The sequence below is a fragment of the Labeo rohita genome, chromosome 12 (assembly GCF_022985175.1).
Source record: "Labeo rohita strain BAU-BD-2019 chromosome 12, IGBB_LRoh.1.0, whole genome shotgun sequence".
NCBI lineage: Eukaryota > Metazoa > Chordata > Actinopteri > Cypriniformes > Cyprinidae > Labeo > Labeo rohita.
In genome coordinates, this window is record NC_066880.1 from 18,861,505 (window position 1) to 18,887,333 (window position 25,829).

General features: G+C 34.0%; 2 protein-coding genes and 1 pseudogene across 2 annotated transcripts in view; all 3 read right to left on the bottom strand.

Annotated features, from left to right (window-relative positions):
- Positions 1-1,240: 1,240 nt before the first annotated feature.
- Positions 1,241-6,232, bottom strand: foxl3 (forkhead box L3). The gene is made up of 3 exons (XM_051124856.1): positions 6,004-6,232; positions 4,777-4,945; positions 1,241-4,582 (listed from the first exon to the last, which is right to left on the bottom strand). The coding sequence occupies exons 1-3, from the start codon at positions 6,111-6,113 to the stop codon at positions 4,166-4,168; spliced, it is 696 nt and encodes a 231-aa protein (XP_050980813.1). The 5' UTR covers positions 6,114-6,232; the 3' UTR covers positions 1,241-4,165.
- A 5,142-nt stretch (positions 6,233-11,374) lies between these two features.
- On the bottom strand, positions 11,375-11,524 carry LOC127174631 (uncharacterized; annotated as a pseudogene).
- A 1,670-nt stretch (positions 11,525-13,194) lies between these two features.
- fam20cb (FAM20C golgi associated secretory pathway kinase b) overlaps positions 13,195-25,829 on the bottom strand; it is a 57,387-nt gene continuing 44,752 nt past the window's right edge. The window contains exons 5-10 of the mRNA XM_051124848.1: positions 22,513-22,628; positions 21,354-21,534; positions 19,363-19,472; positions 19,177-19,258; positions 18,718-18,777; positions 13,195-14,949 (exon numbers count right to left, since the gene is read on the bottom strand). Of these exons, the coding sequence (XP_050980805.1) occupies positions 14,691-14,949; positions 18,718-18,777; positions 19,177-19,258; positions 19,363-19,472; positions 21,354-21,534; positions 22,513-22,628 (808 nt within the window). The 3' untranslated portion in view covers positions 13,195-14,690. The remainder of the gene's footprint in view (positions 14,950-18,717; positions 18,778-19,176; positions 19,259-19,362; positions 19,473-21,353; positions 21,535-22,512; positions 22,629-25,829) is intronic.

Here is a 25,829-nt window from a genome sequence, read left to right on the forward strand (position 1 = left end):
TTCATCTTTATATAATGTCAGATAACTTTGATAGAAAGGTATGCAACAAAACATCCAGGTCAGTGTCAAATCAAATTTTTGGTCTTACATTTTATTGGTAGTCCACTGTATGAATCATTTTTGGGTATGCCACAGTTTAATTTATTTTGCTATCCTCACTTACATAAATGAACTGTACCCACTAGTAAAAAAAAAAATATATCAAAAATTATATCTGGTGTCTGAATAGTTTTTGGTTTGACTGTATTTCTTTAATGTGTTTATGTTTTGGGCTCTGGAATTAATTTGATAACCTCTGTACTTCAAATAATTTTTGCATAGAAAACATTGTTTTGAACAGCTGTACAACATTTTCACGACACAGTTCATGGTCTGCTGTGAATTTTCAAGTATTATGTTGATTACCACAAAATTCTTTTTGATCACTGTTTGTAAATAGTCTATGATCATACTGAATTATATTTTAAGAATAATTCTAATAACTGGTGTCAGTCCAAATCACACCATCATTCATGTTTAAAAACCTCATAACCCGCAGTTATTTAAAGAGCTCTCTTTAGATAGGTTATTCAGAAGCATACATACACATCCACCGCTTATTCATTCAATTGAGTTATTCAATGAAAGCTACATCCTTAGCGAACACTAAAAATCACACCTTAAGGAAATCACGATTGTTAATCAGGGACTTATTATTGCATTATTAGATTGCTTTTTTCTTTTTAACATGCATTTCTTAAAGGCTTTATCGCTATCTTGTTTTTACAATAATTTCCTGGCCAAAATCCAATTTTAAAACAGGGGGAAAGGCAATGAAAGCTAAACATTTTGAGTAAATTAGCTGTTTATGTTTATTATATGGGTGCTATTATCGTTGCACATCACTGATTTCCCAATTTCCTCATTCAGTGCTGTTTACTTAGCCCTAAGCCTCTCATTTCACCTCGCTGACAGTGCTTCAGTATAACACAATAAATATATGCACAAAAAGACGGTTTATTTACAAAATATGAGGGGGAAAGCTACCAATTTATCTTAGGATTTGTACAGCAGACAAGCCGAGCGAACAACACTGTCAAAATATTCCAAAACCAGAAGAGACGCGTTAATGGATGAACTATAAACCGATTTCCCAGTTTAACAAAAATGAGCTTTTACTCCTAACGCCATGGCGGGGTAAAACAATACTGTCGGAGCTTTGAATTTTTGAGGGGGTATCTCGAGCCTTTTTAAGCCTTGAAGCACTTTATGCTAAGTTAATTTACCCAAATATATCCACACCAGAGCGCACAACATCAACAACGCTGTTAATAGAAACCTGCTGATCCATAACAGTTTTAGAGTTAGATGTTCACTGGGGGCAGTGCAATATTTACCTTAATATCAGTGATCGATCAGAGGATTTGCAAGCCGGCATAAGGCGTTTAATTATAATTGCATCAGGATAGGTGTTGTAGTGGCAGCAGGATTTGAATAAGGTCACATCTCCGGCTAACCTTGCAAGTGTAATGCTATATTAAATGCCACTCATGTTAAGTGTGTTGAAACCTTTCTGATGCAGTCACTCCGTAATATAAAGGTTAAATTGAAAAATGTCCCCTCCTGAGCACAAAGCAAGCCATGATTGATACACCTTAGAAGGAAAATAAATGTTAACAGGCTTCCGCTCGAAACTCACAGCTTTATGAGTGATATGTATTCTAATAGAGTGTTTGGATCACATTTAGTCAGACCTTATATAAATGGAAAAGGTCAGCCAGAGAGATTAGGGAGATTTGGAGAAGGTTAGACTGCGCTTGTCTGACAGTTCGCTAATATTCAGTTATGTCTATTCAAATATGCCAAAGCATTTCTATATCATTAATAGGAATTTTCTTGACGTGTGTGTGTGTAATGGAATACTTTATATACGCTGTAAGTAATAGGTAAGTTACATTTATATAGGAAATGTATAGGAAATAAAAGGAAGCACTTTTGTTTTCATTCTTTAGTTTATTTAGAACCTGATTTTGTTCAGCGAGGTTCACGCTTTTGTCCGAATATCCAATCTGTTATAGAATATTTCGAAAATTAGAACATATAGAGAATGTTTTCTCAAATTCTAAATGTGGTAGACAGGCGAAGAAAGACTCTTAAAGCAATATTTTTCAATGATTACTGCTTTATTGCCTTATATTGGCAGTCAAACAATATTTCATAGATCCCAGCATTGCTTTCTCTTAAAAACCTGTGGTTTTAACAGATATTATGATTATTGTTTCATATACAACTTGGTCACTAAGCTTGTTTGATTTTGACTAACAACTAATGACCAAACCAAAACAAGGGCTATGATACATCGCAAACAGTTAGGACTGAGAATAGCACATCTTATTTTTCCCTTTATAAACTGACCAAAGTTTAAAGATGCTTTCAAATAAACAAAGATTCCCGGACAAAACGACCAAAGCACAAAACACCCCGGGGTGGGCTTTAGAGAGACGGAAAGCTCTGGTTTTGCCCCGAGGGAGCATATGCTCAGTCTATCAGTGATTGATACGGATCACAGACTGTCAAGGGCCAATGATACACATTATAAACAACATATGTAAACAAAAGAGTCGTTCAGCAGTTGTGCAGTAAGCAGGGAATGCTGATTACACCAACCCCATAGCTATGTTAGCGCATTTGTTTGCAAACACTTCACTAACTACAAACCCGTGTCTACAACACCAACACACCTCAGGTGAGCTTGAGATTTGCAGCTTTTGGTTTTTACTTTAAACAGCGGAAATGAAAACGTGAGTTGTTTGGGTCACTAACAGTTAACAGTTACTAACACTAAGCAATAGATTTGTTGTAGTGTTTATTCATCTTAGTTAAAGGAGAAGTTCACTTCCAGAACAAAAATTTACAGATAATTTACTCACCCCCTTGTCATCTAAGATGTTGATATCTTTCTTCAGTCGATAAAACATTTCAGAAATGTTCTCCATATAGTGGACTTCAATGGTGCCCCCAAAAATGCAGTTTAAATGCAGCTTCAAATGGCTCTAAACAATTCCAGCCGAGGAAGAAAGGTCATATCTAGCGAAACGATCGGTCACTTTCAAAACAAACAACAATTTATATACTTTTTAACCTTAAATGCTCGTCTTGTCTCATCTTTGCGATGCAATACAGTTAGGGTATGTCGAAAAACTCCCGTCTCGTTTTCTTCTTCAACGTCAAAATCGTCCTACATCACTGTTTTACCTTTTTTTTGTAAAGGGCGTTTGATCTTCTTTGCATGTTCACTTTGTAAACACTGGGTCGGTACATCTGCAGCGATGTAGGACGATTTTGAAATTGGAGAAGAAAACGAGATGGGAGTTTTTCAACATCCCCTAACTGTATTGAACCAGAAAAAAAAAACAGACTTAAGACGAGTGTTTGACATTAAAAGGTATATAAATTGTCAATTAGTTTAGAAAATGACCAATTATTTTGCTAGATAAGACCCTTCTTCCTCGGCTGGTTCCTCGGCTTCCTTGAAACCATTTGAAGCTCATTTAAACTGCATTTTGGAAGTTCAAATTTGGGGGCACCATTGAAGTCCATTATATAGAGATAATTCCAGATTTTTTTTTTTTTCCTCAAGAAACATAATTTCTTACTGACTGAAGAAAGAAAGACAGGAACATCTTGGATGATAAGGGGGGTGAGTAAATGATCTGTAAATTTTTGTTCTGGAAGTGAACTTCTTTAATGTTGTATGAACAGACAGAACTTTTGAAATGTGCATTAGTAAATGTTAAAATTAACATTAACCAAGATTAATAAAGTATTATCACTATTCATGTTAATTAATGTTAACAAATGGAGACTTATTGTAAAGTCTTACATGTGTTTGACAGGTTTGATACAAAGGGACGTTTTCAAAATAAGCATTATACTATAATATATATCCTGAAACTCCTATTATTATCATTAAATAATACTATACTTATAAGTTACTATGTGTACAGCTTTGCTAACATGAGCGGCAGCATATTACTCACGGGAGCACTAGCACACAACAAACTGCATGTGCCTACTGACAAGCCGATTTCATTATGGGAAAGACTGTTTGCGCGCTAGAAGCTTTAAGGTTTTTTTGACTGTTTTAACATCAGGGTATTTACTGATCTGTGTCCTGTGGTTTTGGTTACATGGTCCAGAAGTGTAGATTGAGGTGTTGTGGCTCCAGGTGGTGGATCACAGCTCCAGCTGCACTGTTAGGGGCTCTGAACCCTGGCAGAGGGTCCGGCGTGGAGAGAATGTAGTCAATGCTGAATTTGATCTCGGGCTCAGGTTTGCTGAGAGGCGGGTTGTTTTGGGCAGGTCTGTGACTAGTGTTCACGGGGCAGAAAGAATCTGAATCCGTGGGTCTTACTGCAATGCCCTGATGAGTGTCCATGGCAGCAAAGGGTTCGGCTGGCTCCTTCAGGCCCATTTTTAAGTTGCGTCTGCGGCGGCGGCGACGGAAGTTGCCATTTTCAAAGAGGTCCAGCATGGACTCGCAGCCTGTGGCGAATGTCCAGTAATTACCTTTTCCTTTCTCGTTACCTTCCGTACGGGGCACCTGAGGAAAACAAATAATCAGCAGCCAGTTGCAACAAACCCCTAAAGTTAGGAAAACCATTTGTAATAATGCCCTTGCAATTATAACTCTGGATTTTCTTTACTGTTTCTTAAACATTTATTGCAGATGACCACAGGTTTCAGAACTTGCTGTGATGCACACCATAATTTATCATACGCATCCAGTCTCCATACCTTTATAAAGCAGCTGTTTAGAGAAAGGTTATGACGAATTGAGTTTTGCCATGCCCTCTGGTTGGATCTGTAATAAGGAAATCTCTTCATGATGAACTCGTAGATTCCTGATAGGGTAACTTTGTTCTCTGGGCTCTGCTGTATAGCCATTGCTATTAGTGCAATGTAACTAATTGAGAGAGACGAGAAACGGATGTCAGAGAAAGAGTAAAAAAAGATTTGTTCCTTCAAAGAGGTTTGTATCCCCTAATTCAGAAGATACAAGCTTATTTGTTATCATTACGCATACGCATGCACAAACAATGAATAAAATATTCTATGAATATAATATACTATAAATGTTCTGAAACTCTTTATTAATCTCGATAATATTGTAAGAGACTCTCAAGTGCGCTTTGATCGAGACAGTAGAGACTTATCATAATTACATTAAAAATGACTATAATTATAATTACAACATAATACATATTGATGTGTGTGTATATATATATTTGAAGAGTTCATTTGCAAAAACAGATAACTCAGTTTTTACAAATTTTCAAAAATAATGTTTTTTCATTGTGCTTTCAAATGAATCTAAATCAAACTGTAAAAATACAGCTAACACAATAAAACAACAAAAACATGATTTTTAAGTTATCTGTATATATCTTTGATATATATATACACACACACATTTATTTTATGACCTTTCATAACCTTTCATAAATATTATTATCCTCTGTAATGTGTAACACGTCATTAATGTACCAAATTTAGATGTACATTTCGAAATATAAAATAATAAAAACATCATAACAAAAATAACATTAACTTTAAAAGTATTTAATTTATTGTTGTGAGAGTGCTAAAGTAAATTATTACTACTTTTTATATTATTTTTTAAATATGTAATTTAATATAATGTAAACAACAACAACATCAAATGATAATAATAATATTTAGTACTATTTAGTATTTAATTTAAATTATTGTAAAAGTGTTAAAATTATTACTTCTTTTTACATCATTTATAAAATCTATAATAAAATATAAAAACAACATCAAATAATAATAATAACATGAACTTAAAAGTATTTAATTTAATTATTGTAAAAAAATAAATTATTGTGAAGTGCTAAAATAAGTTATTACTATATTTTTTATTTTATCTAAACTACAAATAATCTAATATAAACAACATAAATAATAATAATAATAATAATAATAATGATAATAATGTAATACCTGTAAGCTGGTCGACACACTTTCTTTTCTTCATCAGTGGCACATGAGGGGTATCCTTCTCCATCATAGTTAAAACAGTTATAAGGATATTGCGAGCTGTCAAACATCATCAGACGTCCAGGGTGGCAAGCCTTTATGGTTTCTAGTAATAAAAAAAGGCTCTAGCTGGCCAAGACAAATGAAGCAGCTCTCATGAGAAGTGTTTGTGAGTGTGTGTAGGGGAAGTGACCGGCTGCTGCTCAGATGCTCATATAATGGGCGTACATGACTGGAACTACTGTAAACGTCTGAACCCGGGGCGTGATCAACAAACTAGTCACTCATTCACTCTTTGATTCTGGGTGGTCTGGTCCGACTCGGGACTGGATGTTTTGTTTTGTCGTGTTTCTTTTTATAGTCTGATCGTCGTCTTAACTATAATTGAATGACGAATGAAAGATTAACAAACATGTTTCTCGTGTCTTTAGTCTTAACTCTTTCAGGTTGTTTGTGTTGTGTTGAGTTGAGTTGTGGCCCCCTTGAATCACATATCTCTCGGCAACAACTTTTGGCTTCTGTAGATGCAATCTATAATGCGACATAATAGCCATAAATTGTGTTTCCGTGACTAAAAAGGGGATGTGTGTTCAAAAGAACATTAAGTGGCATATGAGGGACTGAGAAACGCGAGCAAACAGCCCGCGGCGCGAGATGTCTGTGTGTGGCCTCTCAGATCGATCTCGCTTCCTTGTTTGGACACATGCAGCTCGGACATCTGGGACAAAAGTCATTCATTTTTCTTTCGAACTAATACACGTAGTCAAAAATGCACTTGACTTGGTGTCTCAGCAGGTGAGACTTAAACAAGGATGCACGTCCCGTTGTTTTGCGAAGTTTACAAACGCAAGTAATGATCACACAGATATTTACGCTCTTGTGGCGTTTCCTGTCTGAGTGCACGGAGAGTGCGATCTGATAACGGCCCCAGCGGAATCCCGGTCCGTTCCCATGACGCCGTTTCCTCTGCTGGACCGTCTGCGGCTGCTCTGATTGCTGCAGTCCGATTAGTGGTCCCTGTCCCTCCAGACCAGACCACTCCATTATAGCACCAGCACAAAAACACCGTGCATCAGAGGCAGACATTAACAAGTGCTGCAGGCAAAACTTCCCCAAATATTTAAAAAGTGGGCGACAAAATGACCCCGTAGTTACTCCAAATGTTGTAGGCACATAACATTTAACATTTCATTAGGAATAGCTTACATGCCTGCAATAGATGTAGGAAATATGAAATATTATTTCAGTGTATTTAAAAAACAAAAACAAAAAACTACATTAAAATGCAAGAATGTAAATGTTTTTATATTATATTACTGTACATTATTTAATAATTCTCCATTTAATTAATATTGATTTTATAAGCAAATAATAGGCCTATGCCAAGTCATAACTGTTGTGATTAGTTATGACTTTGTTTTTATTAGTAGGCAGTTTAAAAAAAAGAAAAGAAAAGAATATTTCTTACTCACTGTACCTCATTGTAAATCGTAGTGTAGAGGTTTTTAACTTGTATAGTCAGTACACTGTAAAAAATAAAAAACACAATTTGTTGAGTCAGCTTAAAATAATTTGTTACCCTGCTGCCTTAAAATGTTAAGTTCAGTCAACTAAAATAAGTTTATTCAACTAAGCTGTACTAAGTAACAACTTAGATATTTGTGTTTGCTAAACTTAACAGATGGGTAAGTAACCCAGCTGCCTTAAAATTTTAAGTTGGTTCAACTCAAATATCTAAGTTGTCACTTAGTATAATTTAACATTTCAAGTTGAATAAACTTTTTTTGAGTTGACTGAACTTAAAATTTTAAGGCAGCCAGGTTACAAATTATTTTAAGTTGACTCAACAAATTGTTTTTTTACAGTGTAGGGACCTCAATATTTAGATGCTCGCCAAATAAAAATCTACATGTAACACTTTAATAACTGTCATCGTTTACTTAAAAAAACATTATTAATGTCTGCATTGTTTTTGAATGATAAAATGATAATGATAAATTGAAAATTAATGATTGAAAATATTGATAATTGATTAATGATAACTGAAAATGATATCTAATTATTTCTGACATTCTGTTTTAAATACAGTCTCATTTTGGCTTAATATATTAAATGAAGTGGGACAGTGGCTTTCAGGTGTACGACAGCTTTAATTGTTCAGATAGATTATGATCATTAATTATCATACCATTATGAGTTAATATATGAAGAGTTCAGATGCAAAAGCCTCTTAATCCGTCTGACTTATTTCTTTAAAATTGGCATTTCTTTCTGGCTATGGGTTTCTATGTAAGTGCTGGTACTTCTGATTGGGCTGAGGCTGGAATTTAGCGAGTTTGAAGTAAAAGTATTTGATGGACGTATAATATGTGTCAGGAGCATTTACTCAGTATCATTATCTCATTTTTGACCGAGATGGCTTTTAGCTGGTTTTGCATCTGAGCTCTTCGTATAATAAACCATGTCATAAAACAGCGCAGACATGTCCTAATCACTTTAATTGTAACCACTATAGCATTAACTGTTTCTGCATGGCCTCTAGCTGGACCAATTTGGTCATTAATTGTTATTAGCTGGTCTAGATGATTTAAACCTATTTAAACTAAATTATATCGCTTTTAGAACAAACAATTGCTCTAAATGTGATTTTGTAGCAATTAAAGCAAAGATATTTTCTGTAAATGTGTTTTGGTGATCATGATGTCTAATTTTTTTTATGGAAAAAAAAAAAAACAAACAAAAAAATCTGTGTGGATTATAAACACCAGCAGTGTTATTTAATGCTGGGGATGTATTCAAAATTTAATCATTACATGTATCATTACATTACATGCATCTTTATAGATATATGCAGTTGTAATCAAAATTATTCAACTTCCAAGAGACTGCAGTACTTTACAAACACAAGCTTTTCTGAAGATCCAGGACTTGCATCTACAACAGTTTAGTGGCATATTAAAAGTGATAATGTCAATATATAATGTAATGATTTTCAGTTCTAGGATTTTTTAATAACACAGCTGTGTCATAATTATTCAAAACCTAATCAACACTGTTGTTTTTAAAGACATCCACTTCCAAAACAAAGATTCACATATAATGTACTCACCACCTTGTCATCCAAGATGTTCATGTCTTTCTTTCTTCAGTCCTAAAGAAATTGTTTTTTGAGGAAAACATTTCAGCATTTTTTTCCAAATAACAGACTACTATGGTGCCCTGATTTTGAACTTCCAAAATGCAGTTTAAATGCAGCTTCTCAAACGATCCCAAATGCAGTTGTAAATGATCCCAGCTGAGAAAGAAGGGTCTTATCTAGCATAACGATAGGTTATTCTCACAAAAATAATACAATTTATTTACTTTTTAATGTCAAATGCTTGTCTTCTCTTACTCTGCCTGGACTGTTTTTTTTTTTTTCCCGGTTCATGACAGTTAGGGTATGTCGAAAAACTCATCTCATGTTCTCCCTCAGCTTCAAAATCATCCTATATCGCTGTTTTACCTTTTTTGTTAAGGGTGTTTGATCTTCTTTGCATGTTCAATTTGCAAAGACTGGGTCAGTACTTCTGCAGCAATGTAGGATGATTTTGAAATGATTTTTGTGGAGTTTTTCGACATACATAACTGTCTTCACAGAGTTCAGGGAGAGTAAGACAATACGAGCGTTTGAGATTAAAAAGTATTTAAATTGTATTTTTTAATGAAAATAACCAACCGTTTCGCTAGACAAAAACCCTTCTTCCTGGGCTGGGATCACTTACAACCGCAATTGGAATGCATTTTGGGCCGCATTTAAACTGCATTTTGGAAGTTCAAAATCAGGGCACCATATCAGTCCATTATATGGAGAAAATGCTGAAATGTTTTCCTCAAAAAACATGATGTCTTTACAACTGAAGAAAGAAAGACATGAACATCTTGGATGACAAGGGGGTGAGTACATTATACGTGAATCTTTGTTTTGGAAGTGGACTTCTCCTTAAAGTCACTTATTTTTATGGTATGAAACAAAATTGTCAAAACTGACACAATTAAGCCTTGAGACATTCTATAAAAAAAAAAAAAAAAAAAAAACAGAATTAGGTTGGGCTGTTACACATACATACAGTTAGCCCATGCATGTGCAAAAATTGAGTAGCAAATATTGTAAAATCAACCAAGCTCTCACAAAAGCTTTAAAAGTTTGAAAAAATGTAAAAGTTCCTAAAGACACAGCTGGCAGCCTTGCTCCTTGGTTTAAAATTGTGTTGTACCAGAAAACTTCTGAGGGTGTTAAACAAAAAAGCACAATATCATAAAATGTTTGATCAGACAAACTGAGAAAACCCTGCAATGTACAGCCAAAGATTTGCTGAATACCACTTTTGAACAAAAATAACACAGAGCCAGAATTTAACATGCAAAAATTCATTTGGATAGACCTGTGGAGTTCTGGAAGAATGTTTTATGGAGTGATTTGACTAAACTTGAACTTTGTGGACCCATGGATCAACAGTATGTCTGGTGCAAAAAAAAAAGCATCATCAGGAAATGGAAATCATGACTCTATGAAAGACATCATGAATCCTTTGAAGTATCAGACCATTTTGGCCTGATTGTGATGCCTTTGGTGCAAAGATGGAAGCTGATGATCAATGGACTTTCCTGCAGGACAATGATCTCAAAGTAAACATCCAAATCTACTTATCCTTGGTTCAGGGATCAGTCATAGAATGTTCTGGAGTGGCGTGTTCCGTCTCCAAATACAGAGTTCTGGCATGAAACTCTAGATGGCGCAATCCCGATAGACCTAACTCAATCTGACTTAATGACATCATTATCACATGCCACAGCTGATTGGTTATCTCCTATATCAGTAGCCAATGAGCTCACTGCTCAACATTCAAATATATGACTAGTGCTAGCTGTAAGCAGTTTTGCAGAATGCTACAGAAACCCTTCACCTTCCCCAGCTCCACCTGTACAGTTCTGCTACAAGGTGATTCATGTATGCTATGAGGGTTATTCATATATGTTATATGTACAGTAGCAATATATCTTACATGCTCACAGCACCACGTTGTGGATGTATTGGCAGTAGAAAGTCTCGGGACTTGCTCTGCCGCAGCAGCAGCGTAGCAGATCTATTCCACCAAGACCAAATACATTAACGTACATTACCATGCCAATCCCTCCGAGAGTTGTCATGACAGAAATTAATTCTCACTGAAAATATTTGGTTGAATTTGAAGAAAACAGTGGCAATGTGAAAACCTTATGTTCGTAGAATTACTCAAATGTGTATTAATAAACTTTCTGTAATAGTGTACTGATGGCTTTGTTGAATTGTTTTCACAAAATGTTCTCCCAAGCAAAATGTCTTGCAGGTCAAGGGGACTGAATAATTTAGACTTTTTGCAAATGTATATATGTGCACTTCAATTAGCAATAATCGTGCCTCGGATAAACCTCATAGGCTACGATACTGCCACTGTGCAAAAGTTTGGAAACACCCCTGGCAGTGTGGTTTTGGATGATATCAGCATAAATCCTTAATATTTTTTGGTGCAAATACATTAAAGTAACTTGACATTATCATTGAAGATCAGCAATAATAATTTTCATTTTGATTACATAATAATGGCAATATATACACATCAAAGTCAGACATGCCCCTTTGCCAGCTGTGATGCCTGGTTACTGGTTTAAACTTGGCCCAGGTTTTTAAAAGAATTTTGGGTTAGCACACCTTAATAGCTTCAACAATTGATTGCCGATTAAGTTTAGAATACAATGAATTTAGGCCCAGATTATGCAGAGCTGTAATAGCTGCTAATGGTGGATATTTTGATAATTTGAAAATGTAAGTTTTTTGTATGTATAAACTGTTTATGTAATAAAATATGTTTTCGTAGTTTGTGTTGTCCCTTATCAGTGCAAAATTATCACAAATTAAAAAGGATTCATGCCAATCATGCCCCACTTTTATAGGGCGTTTCCAAACTTTTGGAGGGGAGTGTATATAAACCAAGGGGAAACGAGAAAACAGTGGCAATGAAAACTAAAAATTATGAGTGATCTGAAAGCTTTTCAGGCGAGGAATGGGCCAAGATTGCAATAGAGAATTGACAGAAGCTTCTAAGCACTTCCAAGCAGTCTTTATTGGTTTTAAAGAATAAAAGATTTTGCATCAAATTTGATTTTAGGGGGTTGAATAATTTTGAACATGAATGTTTGGAGCCAATTAGATTTTTCTTTCATTATTCATCAACATATGTTCTCAGAATTACTCAAATGCGTATTAATAAACTCTCTCTAATAGTGTTTTGATGCCTTTGTTGAATTGTTTTAACAAAATTTTGTTCTCTGCAGCAAAATGTTTTGCAGGTCAATATATATATATTAAAAAAAGAACATCTGTATAAGACCATTTGCTTAATCTTTGTTTATTGCACCATAACCAAGGTAAAAATGCAAATCAAAAGGTCCCATTAAGAGACAAAATATGACAGCAACAGCAAAACATACTGTATTTCTCTGTAAATGTGAAAATACTACCTGTACATATAAAGAAAACAACAAAATGTATGAAACTGCAATGTAGCCTTGGTATAATAAACCACATGTATTCGGCTGATTACTCTGTCATCTTCACAACCAAGTATTCAAGTATTTGTCTAATTGCACAGGCACTGAATTCACATAATATTTACACAACTTTTTCAGCAGTTAGTAGAAACGTGTTTCGTAGTACAACAAAGGCTGTAGAGAGCTCAACATAAACACCAACATCCTTCCCACCCTCAACTAAAAAGACACTAAATGTTACATGCTATACATACGCTGGAGAATAATATATATACAAAATTACACTAAGAAAATAGCTTAATCAGCAAAACTAACATAACCTCTGTGCTTCTGCCACTGACGTAAGGCTACAAAATAAACAAGTGGTATTAATGCTTTAGTACTGTCATATACTGTTTCTTTAAGAGCTTTGTCATTTTTCTGCGATTCCAAATGGGTAAAATGACAATTGTAGTTTTTCGATGATTTAAAAATCCCAATTTAATGTAATTATCAATATTTATTTTACAATAGAATGCTAATTCAGAAATAGAGAACTAAAAGACCTAAAAACATCATTCACATACTTCTCTGAGCACAACAAAACAGTTTTTCAAAATTGTAGTTTAATAGCATGAAAATTCTACAGTGATTCATAGATTTGACATTATTAATCAGTATCCTTGTGCAATTTAAGGGCTACATTTTTAGGTCACATGTGGGTGGAAATGCAGCAGACACACTCGACAATATTGTTTACTGATGTTTGAACGTTCAGTTTTTGATATTGCCTTAAATATGACTGAAAAAAAATCTTGATATGCTGGAAATGATACAATTTCTCTGAAATCCAGTAAACCATCAACTTTTTTCAAACATATACTGCACATTGTTACTTATCTACTCACACTAGCACAAATACTGCAACTGGTTTAATGTACTAGATTGAATCTATCTCTTTGATTTGTAACAGAATTTATGATTGGCATGTTTGGAATAATAAATAACCTTTGGAACTCAATAAATAACCTCTGATCAGCTTAACATGACATACGGGACACTTTTGGGAGAAAACTCACATTTCACTCAAAGCTTTCTGTCCTAAATAAAGTCAAGAAAAAATACATTGCTATTTGAAAGCACAGTTCCTCTTATTCCTCCTTGGTATGGAGAGAGTATAAAGAATTTTATTTGAAGACATGAAAGTCCACATATATTCAGACAAGGGTGCACACGTCACATACAGCGGTGAGAGAGTTCGTGAAGCTGTCGTTCCTCATAAGCTTGAACTGAAAAGTCAGTTGAAATGTTGCCTTCTTTAGCTGCAAAAACTTCAGCCAAACATCCACTGTAGCCGTTGGTCTGTCCTCCACATCCTTTGTTCATTTCTTTAAAAAAAAATAGTTGCTATAGCTCTAAAGTTCAAATAGTTTTCAGCAAATACTGGATAAATGATATTCTGTAAAAACATGGAAATACATGAGTTTTATGTATTTAGTTAGATCCTTTATAACAGTGGTTCTCAACTGGTTTTGCATTGCTTCTCACATGAGACAATATGTGGCAACACGATACAGAACCAAAGTTGTTTATCATACAGAAGTTAAAAATAAAAATCTACTTAATTATTAATATTAGGCCTACCAAGAACTGCATAGGCACATAACATAGGCTGAATAGGAAAAATTACCATTTTGAAAAACACATTTTTGTCAAACTGTTTTATTTTTATAAGGTAATTAATATAGTATTATTTTCTATTACAATTATTTTGTTATTTGCATTTAAGTGTTGTTTTTTCTTTGCTGTCTACATCAGACAAGTCATTTTAAGCTGACAATCCACCAGTTGAGAACCACCTGGCTGTTACATGTGAAGATCAGCTTATATTTTGGATGAAGGACTGCAGAACGCCGTCCCTTTCTTTGTCTGCGTGTCTTTATTTTAACACATGGTCCATTAGTTGTGGAATGAGTCTTTGGAATTCACTGAATTCAGAAAAGTTTATCAACAAGAGCATCTCTTGCAAGACGTTCATGGTCTATAGAGCTGTGGTGGGACTTCAAAGGACCCGCTGGGGGCGCCTGATCAGTCTGCGCCCACTACCTTTGTGGGACTGTGCCCGTGTTTGTGCCCTCTGTGACCAGGTCGTCCTCTACTACGTTACTGTAGCCCTCCTTCTCAATGCAGTCGGCCAGTACCTGGAGCACCAGGCGTAGCCGGCGATCCATGGCCTCCAGATGAGGTCTAATGAGGATGGGCGACAGCGTGTCGGTCTGCAGACTTTCCTCCATCAGAGCGCTCAGTTTGTACTCCTCCTTAGCCAACAGCTGAATCCGTAAATGAGTGGACTTCTTCACCCTGAATCAAACAGATCAGAATCTGTAAGTAACTTCCAATCAGTTATGTATTGATTTAAGTGACTTAAAGGAGAAGTCCACTTCCAGAACAAAAATTCACAGATAATGTACTCACCCCTTGTCATCCAAGATGTTCATGTCTTTCTTTCTTTAGTCGTAAAGAAATTATGTTTTTTGAGGAAAACATTTCAGGATTTTTTTCCATATAGTGAACTTCTATGGTGTTTGAACTTCCAAAATGCATTTTAAATGCAGTTTCAAACGATCCCAAATGCAGCCAAGGAAGAGGTTATTTTCGGTTATTTGTTATTATTTGGTTGTTATTGGTTATTTTCATAAAAATAATACTTTTTAATGTCAAACGCTCATCTTGTCTTACTCTGCTTGAACTGTTTTTTTCCAGTTCATGACAGTCAGGGTATGTCGAAAAATTCTCATTTCATGTTCTCCCTTAACTTCAAAATCGTCCTATATCGCTGTGTTACCTTTTTTGTTAAGGATGTTTGATCTTCTTTGCATGTTCACTTTGCAAAGACTGGGTCGGTACTTCTGCAGTGGTGTAGGATGATTTTGAAATGATTTTTGAAGTTGAGGAAGAAAATATGATTGGAGTTTTTTGACATACCCTAACTGTCTTGAACCAAAATACACAGAGTTCAGGGAGAGCAAGACAAGATGAGCGTTTGACATTAAAAAGTATTTAAATTGTATTTTTTTTATGAAAATAACCAGTCATTTCGCTAGATAAGACCCTTCTTCCTCGGCTGGGATGATTTAAAACCGCATTTGGGATCGTTTGAAGCCGCATTTAAACTGCATTTTGGAAGTTCAAAATCCGGGCACCATAGGAGTCCATTATATGGAGAAAAATCCTGAAATGTTTCCCTCAAAAAACCTAAACATCTTGGATGACAAGGGGGTGAGTACGTTATCTGTAAATTTTTGTTCTGGAAGTGGACTTCTCCTTTAACAACGCATAATTAAATTAGGATAAAGTTATTAGGAAATTAGTTTATTAGTGTTCGCCCACTTTTTCAGTTCACACAAAAAGTATTCTCATAGCTTCAAAAAATTAAGGTTGAACTACTGATGTCACATGGACTATTGGGCGATGTCCGATTAACGATGTCCTTACTACCTTTCTGGGCCTTGAATGTGCTAGTTGTGTTGCTGTCTATGCAGCATTAGAAAGCTCTCGGATTTCATCAAAAATATCTTAGTTTGTGTTCTGAAGATGAACAAATGTCTTATGAGTTTGGAATGACATGAGGGTGAGTAATTAATAATAGAATTTAAATTTTTGGGTGAACTAACTCTTTAAATGCTTTAACAGCTGAGAACAACAATCCTATGAAGCGTTGCAAATTACATAATTAAATTAAAAATAACAGTTAAGTATAAAACTTTTTATTTAAAGTTGCTAATGCATCAACAAAAGCAGAAGTTTATTGCAAAATATACATACAGCTGAGGTCAAAAGTTTACATACACCTTGCAGAATCTGCAAAATGTTAATTATTTTGCCAAAATAAGAGGGATCTCACAAAATGCATTTTATTTTTTTTTATTTAGTACTGACCTGAATAAGATATTTCACATAAAAGATGTTTACATATAGTCCATAAGAGAAATAATAGTTGGATTTATAAAAATGACCCCATTCAAAAGTTTACATACACTTGATTCTTATAATATCTTGAATACTGTGTTATTACCTGAATCCGGTTACCTGTTCCACAGCTGTGTGTTTGTTTAGTGATAGTTGTTCATGAGTCCTTTGTTTGTCCTGAACAGTTTAATTGCCCGCTGTTCTTCAGAAAAATATTTCAGGTCCCACAAATTCTTTGGTTTTTCATCATTTTTGTTTATTTGAACCCTTTCCAACAATGATTGTTTGATTTTGAGATCCATCTTTTCACACTGAGGACAACTGAGGGACTCATATGCAACTATGAAGGATATTTAGGCAAAATAAGAATAATGTACACATCTTCATTCTGTTCAAAAGTTTACACCCCTGGCTCTTATTGCATTGTTTTTCCTTCTGAAGCATCAGTGAGCGTTTGAACCTTCTGTAATAGTTGCATATGAGTCCCTCAGTTGTCCTAAGTGTGAAAAGATGGATCTCAAAATCATACAGTCATTGTTGGAAAGAGTTCAAATGCACAAAAATGCTGAAAAACCAAAGAATTTGTGGGACCTCAAGGATTTTTCTGAAGAACAGCAGGCAGTTTAACTGTTCAGGACAAACAAGGGACTCATGAACAACTATCACTAAACAAACAAAAAAAAACACAGCTGTGGATCATTCAGGTAACAACACAGTATTAAGAATCAAGTGTATGTAAACTTTTGAACAGGATCATTTTTATAAATTCAACTATTATTTTCTCTTTCGGACTGCATGTAAACTTTTTAACATTTATTTTGATAAAATAATTAACATTTTGCAGATTTTATAAGGTGTATGTAAACTTTTGACCTAAATTGTATACACACTGTATACACTAAATTGTATCCAGAGACTGACTAGATTACTTGATTACATCAGTGCTTTCTAGAAGAGGGCAATTTGCTCACTGTGACTGATTGGTGAAGCATTATGGGCAATTTAGTTTAGTATTACAAATTCCACTTGTAAACATGATTATTGTAAAAATAAGTTAAAATAATGCAAACAGGTAGCTTCAACAAAACCAGATACCACTGAATAACAACTTCAGAGCTCACAACAGGTTAAAAGTCAGGAACCTGACTATTGCAATTAATCACATATTAATAATATTAACATTCTGTAGAATAATTAAATAATATTCATAAAACAAGCTTAAGGGGAAACAGTTTTTTCATGCACCTGTCAAGTTTGAGATTTTGGTCTTTTTGGCTTTTCATAAAGTGTTTTTTCAGACTAGTGGAAAGAAAACATCCAAAAGACACTGTTAAGTGTTGTTTTATAGCACTTTGTCTATTTGTGTTAACAGATTTCAATTACAATACATATTTTTTAAAGGCTGTTTTCTCAAAATTAGTTTTTTTCTCCTACACTGAGCCATAAATCTTCAGTAGGACACACACAGAACTTTACATTTTTATTCTTGTCTATATGCTGAAGGTTTTTAAAGAGGGATTTGTTCATATATAATATGCTTGATTTTATACGTTTTATTCTCCAAAAAACAGTAAAAAAAATATGTTGTTTTCTATCTGTTCTAATTTTTTTCTGAATTAAGGAGTGAAAAAAGATATCCAGAATTCCCTCTGTAAAAACTTTTGACTCTAATATGTCAAAACAAATTCAACCAAAAAATTCGAAACTGGCTTCATCCAGTGTTTAGATTTTTGAACTAGACATTTATGCAAATTAGCACATATTTTATTAAATAATGCCTCATTTGCATATTTAAACCTAACATTTTAGAAAACTTGTAATATAAAAATGTTTGCAATTATCAATGTAATCAATCAACTGTGTAAGTAAGGTGATAACTATTAGTTATATTTTTTACCCTATTCACCTGTAGTGTCTCGCCTTAAATCATAATTAAATACTATTTTTTAAAGACACGATCTGCCTCAGTCTTTCGGTCTTTTCATTCATGTCTGTGCAAATGACATTTTATTTATGTTTAATATTTTATATGCATTTTTTATGTAAAATGCCTGTTAAATACGGCTTGATTTAGCAGTCTTGATTCAAACAACTTTCAGAATTTCTTGCAGTGATTAGACAAATATTGAATAATAAGTAATTAATAATGCAAACACTAACCTGCAGCACTGACTCAAAGGCACCAGTATGGAGAGCTCATCATGAGAATGTTTACCAAAGCTGAAGATTAAAAGAGAGCACATTAATAGTTTAATTTAACATTAGTTAACTACATTAATTAACATAAACTAAGAATGAACAATACTTCTACAGCATTTATTAATCTTAATTATTCATTTCAGCATTTACTGATGCATTACTAAAATCACACGTTGTGTTTGTCAACATTAGTAAATGCACTGTGATAGCACGAACAAACAATGAATGACTGAATTTTTATTAACTAATATTAACAAAGATTAATAAATAGTGTAATAAATGTATTGTTTACTGTTTGTTCATGTTAGATAATATACTGACTAATGTTAGCAAATAACACCTTATTGTAAAGTGTTACCATAATAATAAATTAAAGAAGCAAGCTGTATTATGACAATAGGAAATGAAATAATGTCTTACCCTCTTCCATTATCGAGGTGTATAATGAAAGTTTCATTTCCAAATTTTTCAAATGTCTCATAATGATGACGATCCATATTTCCTTTGAAGATATATAAACATTAATATTTGTTATATAAATACAGCTTGATTGAATTCAATTTTGTGTTAAGAAACAAAAAATGCACTTCTCAGAAATCCTCTTACCCATGAGGAAATCAAAGATGGTCATGTCCATGATGTCCAGCAGGCGTGTACCGCTGTCATAGGGTGGCGACTGCTTCACCTCTTCACAGTAATCTGGATCCACCTCCCACCTACAAACACACACACACCTCATTAGCTTACTCTAACACACACACTGTACAATGAAAAACAGCACAACATGATGAAGGTCACTGTAATGAGACACTAGAGGGCTATCATGATAATCTGAGGAGAAACTGAATAATTAGAACTGAGCAGATAAAACATGTTGCATGTTTAATACCCTCCTATTCAAGATTTGATAAAGAATATATCCTGTATTTGAGCCTCTGGAAAAAAAAAATACTTCAGCACTGCTCTAATGAAAGTATTTCATGTTAAGACAACTGATCTTTAACACACATTACGCCACATTAAAGAGCGCCAAAACGGTATTTATTGCTTGAATTTCTTAAGGAAAAGGACAGAATTTAAAATCTGAGACTTCGTTTCATATCAAAAAGTAACACAAAGCCTAGCCTATTACTATTTATTGGAAGGAAGACGCATTATGTAGATTACTGTCCATTCATCAAATGAAAACAGCATAGACCAAGAGATTGATTGTGATTTAAGAATCGATATTGGTTCATTAAAATGAGATTCTATTAAAATCGAGAAATCGAGAATTTTGTTTTTTACCCAGCCCTAGCATATTTTTTAAATACTGCGCTGTCGTCCTGTAGGTTCATGATTAAAAACGAAATGTGAACAAAAATAAAAGCAATTGAATGTGTTATTCTAATTTAAATATGAAAATTAAAATGACTGGTAATAATAGATTATAACGGAATTTTTACGAAACGACGGACAATGTGGAAGTCTAGCGCAGCCTCTGATATATATATATATATATACATACATACAGTACTGTGCAAAAGTGTTAGGCCACTAGTATTTTCATCATCAGTTAAAGTCGGTCTTTTGCTGTAGTGTGTCAGTAGGAAATATCAGTTTACATTTCTAAACATTCATTTTGCCATTAATTATAATAATCCAGTGAGATTTTTGTATGGAGCACAGGCTGTTGTCAGACTCCTTGTGCAAACAGAGATCTGATCTCTCCATCATTCAATCCAGTCTGTTTTAAGAAACAGAAAAAAAGGAGACAGACTAAATCCAGAAGAACTGTGGCAACATCTCCAAGATGCTTTAAGAGACCTATACCTACAAAGCTACAATACTGTTAAAATTTTTAGACAGGCCCATAAAATGAGGATGCTGTCAAAAACAATGTCATAAATAGATTTTCTTTATCAATGAACTATTAACTAAAATAAATAAGCATTTGATGTGACCATCCTTTGCGTTTAAAGCAGCTTTTGCCCTATGTGCACTTGTGCATAGTTTTTCAGGTAGCTTTGCAGGTAGGTTATTTGACACATCTTGGAGATGCCACAGTTCTTTAGTCTGTCTCAGTTTTTCTGTTTCTTCATGTCATTCCAGAGACAGACTGGATTAAAGTATTTCATGGTGATGGTGAGATCAGATGTCTGTGTGGAGCACTGGCTGTTGTCAGACTCCTTGTGCAAACAAAAATCTCACTAGATTATTACAATTAATGGCAAACAGAATGTTTGGAAATGTAAACCGATATTTTTTACTGACACACTACAGCAAAAGATAGAAATAACTTACTTTAAACCATTTTTTAGCTGGTGAAAATACTAGTGGCCTAAGACTTTTGCACAGTACTGTATATACACACATACATATATAGTAGTCAACATTTGAAGTTATAAACAAAAAATAAACAATACCCGTTCTTGTCTTAGGACAACTTTGATAAACATTTTTGATCCCCTTCAAATGTTGACTACTGTATATATTACTTAATCAAAATAACCCAACTGCATTTTGATTGAGATTAACTGGAATGCACAATGAAAAAACACAATATATATAATCTTGGATTGTATTTTTCTACATAAGGTGTGTGGTGTGGTCCTCACTCTGCTTTCTTGCGTTTGTGATAAGATCGCCTCCAGGGGTTTCTCCAGGTTCTGCGCTTGGCCAAGGCAAGGTCGGGCAGAAATGCTGCTAAAGAGCCCTCAATCTGGTCAGGCTTCCCACACAGAGCATGTTCAGTGGAGCAGTAGTACGAACATTCACCGTAGAAACAGATGTTATTGGCTGGAGGGATGATAAAGCGTAATAAAACAAACCCCTTAAAATGATGGCACAGACAATTCAATGTATTTGATGCTTTTAAAATCTGAAATAACATGAAATAAAAAAAAACCTAATTTACTTAATTAAGGCATATTCCTGGCCTTACTGTGCACAGTTTCATGAAATTAAATGTTTTAGTAAAAAATATATGTAACTCACTATTGCTGTTTATTTACTTTGTATTTTTATGTTGGTTCATATAAATGACAATTTGTCAGATATTATTAAGCATTTAGTTAATAATATATCATATGTAGTTAGTTACTGTTTGGTTCCTCTAATTAAAAAGGCAAAAAAATCACTTTTAAACAATTTCTGAGAAAATCGTCATCAAAAGGATGAATAATAAACGGTTTTTAGTTACGTTAAGTACTTTCCACAAATCAATCAAACAACATTTTTGTTGAATTTCCCATTTCACCTGGAAACACATCACACAGTATTGGTTGTGAATAGCATTTCATACTGACTTTAAATGACGGCTGGAAACATTGATTTTCTATCACAATAAATTACATTTTAAAATATATTAAAATAGTAATAACATTTCACAACATTACTGTTTTTACTGTATTTTTGATCTAATAAACGCATAAGAGACCTGTTACAAAACATAAAAAAATCGTTAGAAAGCTAGTGTATAGTTTTCAACTTCAGCCTATAAAGGGGAGGATCTGATTTTGGTGTCAAATGAGGTCTCATTTGAAAATGAACTGGCCAACTGCGCCATCTACTGGTTGCTTACAATAATGTGAGAACATCACAGTCCCCTCTAATTAGGTTATACATAAAAATGTTTAAAGCACAGAGGAGATACAATGCAAAAATATGATAATAAAAAAGAAAAATCTTGACCAAATATTGTCCTATCACGACTGATAGAAGTAATAGAACAGAAGTAATGAGAAGAGAAAAAAATGACTACTGGGTGTTTAGTACCTGGTGAAATAAAAAAGGTTCTCCACAGCTTTTTGTCACGGGTCACATCTCGTATCTCTTTGGTCATATTCACCACTCGCCCAGCCACTGGCGGCACTCGACGGAAATCCAGGATCCTGTTGATCAATCGAAGAGACAAAATTATTTAATTTTTATAATCTTTTTTTTTTTTTTTTGAGAATCAGCGTAACTGTTTAAAAATATCTCTCTATTCTACTACATTATACTTATATATTACTATACTATATTATATACATATTCATATTCATATAACATTATGTATAATATAACATTAGTTCATTAACTAAATTAATTTACAATCAAATTACAAATTCATATATGACCCTGGACCACAAAACCAGTCATAAGTAGCCCGGATATATTTATAGCAATATATTTACCAACGATATATTGTATGGGTCAAAATTATAGATTTTTCTTTCATGCCAAAAATCATTAGGTTACAGATTTTCAAATAGTTGTATCTCAGCCAGATATTGTCCTATCCAAACAACCAAACATCAATGGAAAGCTTATTCATTCAGCTTTCAGATTATGCATAATTGTCAATTGACCCTTATGACTGGTTTTGTGGTCCAGTGTCACATATAGCAAAGTCCTACGGTAGGCAAAAGTGGTTTAAAATTTTTACCAATAGAGGGCGCTCAAACTATTCTACATAAATACATACATTTTGAATAATAAATTAGTACCCTGTCAAAAGATGAAACCTTTTTTTTTTTTTAATCGCAACCCTTTTACTTATTGCATACTACATATTTCATAACATGGCAAATAATACATTTGTATTAATAATTTATTGCATCTTTTGACATAACTGACCTTGAACACAAAATGTATTGCTGAACGTGACAAATGTGTAGAGTTTCTTTCTGACTGAACTGCTTATGAGCGAGCATGGTTTGCTCATCCATGTTTTAAAACCTATTCACCCTGCGTGCAAGTGTAGATCCTCTGCTGACAGGGCAACTTAGAAAAAAATCACCCTGAAAACAACTAATGGACGGAGCCTAAGGGATAAAAGCACTTGAAGCTACTAATTGCCCAGTCATGCTGACAGAGATGACAGAGAGAGTTTGTGTGCAGAAGCGTTTTCCTCCGCTCTCACTGTCCAATGTATAACTCTGAAGGAACTGTGGGGCAAATGAAAAGTCGTCTTTTCAAACCACTCTTTTCCCTCAATCCTGACTTCCTCCCCAAAGCCACGCTACAACGAGTGTTTCCCATCGACTAAAATCAGATAATTAATGGTACGTTGTCAGATATAGCCGTGGTGGGCTTGCGAGGAAAGAGAGGCCCACTGGGTGATGCTGCTTTAAAATAGAAATAACAACCTGCACTTTTGTCTAACCCAGATGAACTTTATTTAGCAAAGCTGGTGTTTTTTCATGTTCTTGGTTTGCGCTTTCTACCCACACACATGCCTGTGTGTACCGACTAGATTTTACTCCCGGCCAGATGTGCAGATGGAAGTCAGGCGGACCAGGCCGGTCTGGGCCGGGCCGGGCCTGCTGAATGATTATATTGTGCCCAAGACTCATGCTGGGTTCATTCTGACTCACACTGCTGGAGAGCAGAGGCACAGTGAACAGCACAAAACAACACGACACGACAATAAAGTGACGGACCCTCATAGTGTGAACAAGAACCATTACTAAAATTCACAAATTGTTATGGCTGGGCCTTTCACCCTTGGCTCAATGAATAGGTGACATCTGCTTTTTCAGGAAAAACAAACATTAAAAATAGTCAAATAAAAAATTATAAATAATATTTAAATCACATAAATACAGTTTTATGCAAAAGTTTGTGAACCCCATTGCAGAATCTGTAAAAATGTGAATAGTTTTAACAAAATGCGTGTTTTTTTTTTATTTACTACTGTCCTGAGTGAGATATTTTACATAAAAGATGTTTACATATAGTCCACAAGACAAAAACAATTAAATTATTAAAATAACCCTTCTCCAAAAGTTTGGTTCTTAATACTGTGTTGTTACCTGGATGATCTACGGCTGTTTTTTTGTTTAGTGATGGTTGTTCACGAGTCCCTTGTTTGTTCTGAACAGTTAAACTGAGCACTGTTCTTCAGAAAAAATCCCCCAGATCCTACAGATTCTTCAGTTTTCCAGCATTTTTTGCATATTTAAACCCTTTCCAGAAAGGACTGTATGTTTTTGAGATCCATCTTTTCACACTGAGGACAACTGAGGGACTCAAACACAACTATTTAAAAAAGGATCAAACATTCACTGATGCTCCTGAAGGAAACACGATGCATTAAAAGCCAGGGGGTGAAAACTTTCTGAATTTGAAGATCAAGGTAAATTGTACTTAATTTGTCTTCCGGGAAACATTCAGATATCTTCTGTTGCTTCCAAAGGGCAGTACTTAATGAAAAAAAAAAAAAAGATATTTCACTATAATAAGAACAATTTAGTCATCTTTATCCTGTTCAAAAGTTTTGGCTGGTTGTTATTTTAATAATTGCAGCTATTTTTTTTTTTTTTGTCTTGTGGACTACATGTAAACATCTTTTATGTAAAATATCTTACTCAGGACAGTAATGTAATAAAAATAACATGTATAATAACAAAAAAATAACCAAATAAATAAAAAATAACATGCATTGTGTATGATCTCTCTTATTTTGTTAAGATTATTTACATTTTTACAGATTCTGCAAGGGGTTCCCACACTTTTGCATAAAACTGTATGTGAGAAGCAAAATTGTTAGAGATAATAAAACAAAATATAAATATTTACTTTTAACATTTATTTATTATACCCAAAACAAATATTATTCTATTGTATTATTCTATTCTATTTTTCTATTCTATTCTATTCTATTCTATTCTATTATTATCAGTTTAAAAGTTTGGAGTCTGTGAGATTTGTAATGTGTTTTTGAAAGATTGTATTTGATAAAAAACAGTAAAATAATATAACAAATATTATTACAATTTAAAATAACGGTTTTCTTTTTTATTATATTTTACATTTAACATAATTTAAATAATTTATTTCTGTGCTTTCAGCAGCCATTACGCCAGTCTTCAGTGTCACAAGATCCTTCAGAAATCATAATATGCTGTTTTTGTGCCAAAGAAACATCTTCATTTTTTTTTTTTTTTTTTAATAACAGTTAAGCTTAATATTTTAATATTTAATAGCTTAATATTTTAGTGAAAACAGGGATACATTTTTGTCAGGATTCTTTATGCAGCATTTATTTGAAATTGATTTTTTTTTTTTTTTACTTTCACATTTGATCACATTACTGCATCTTTGCTGAA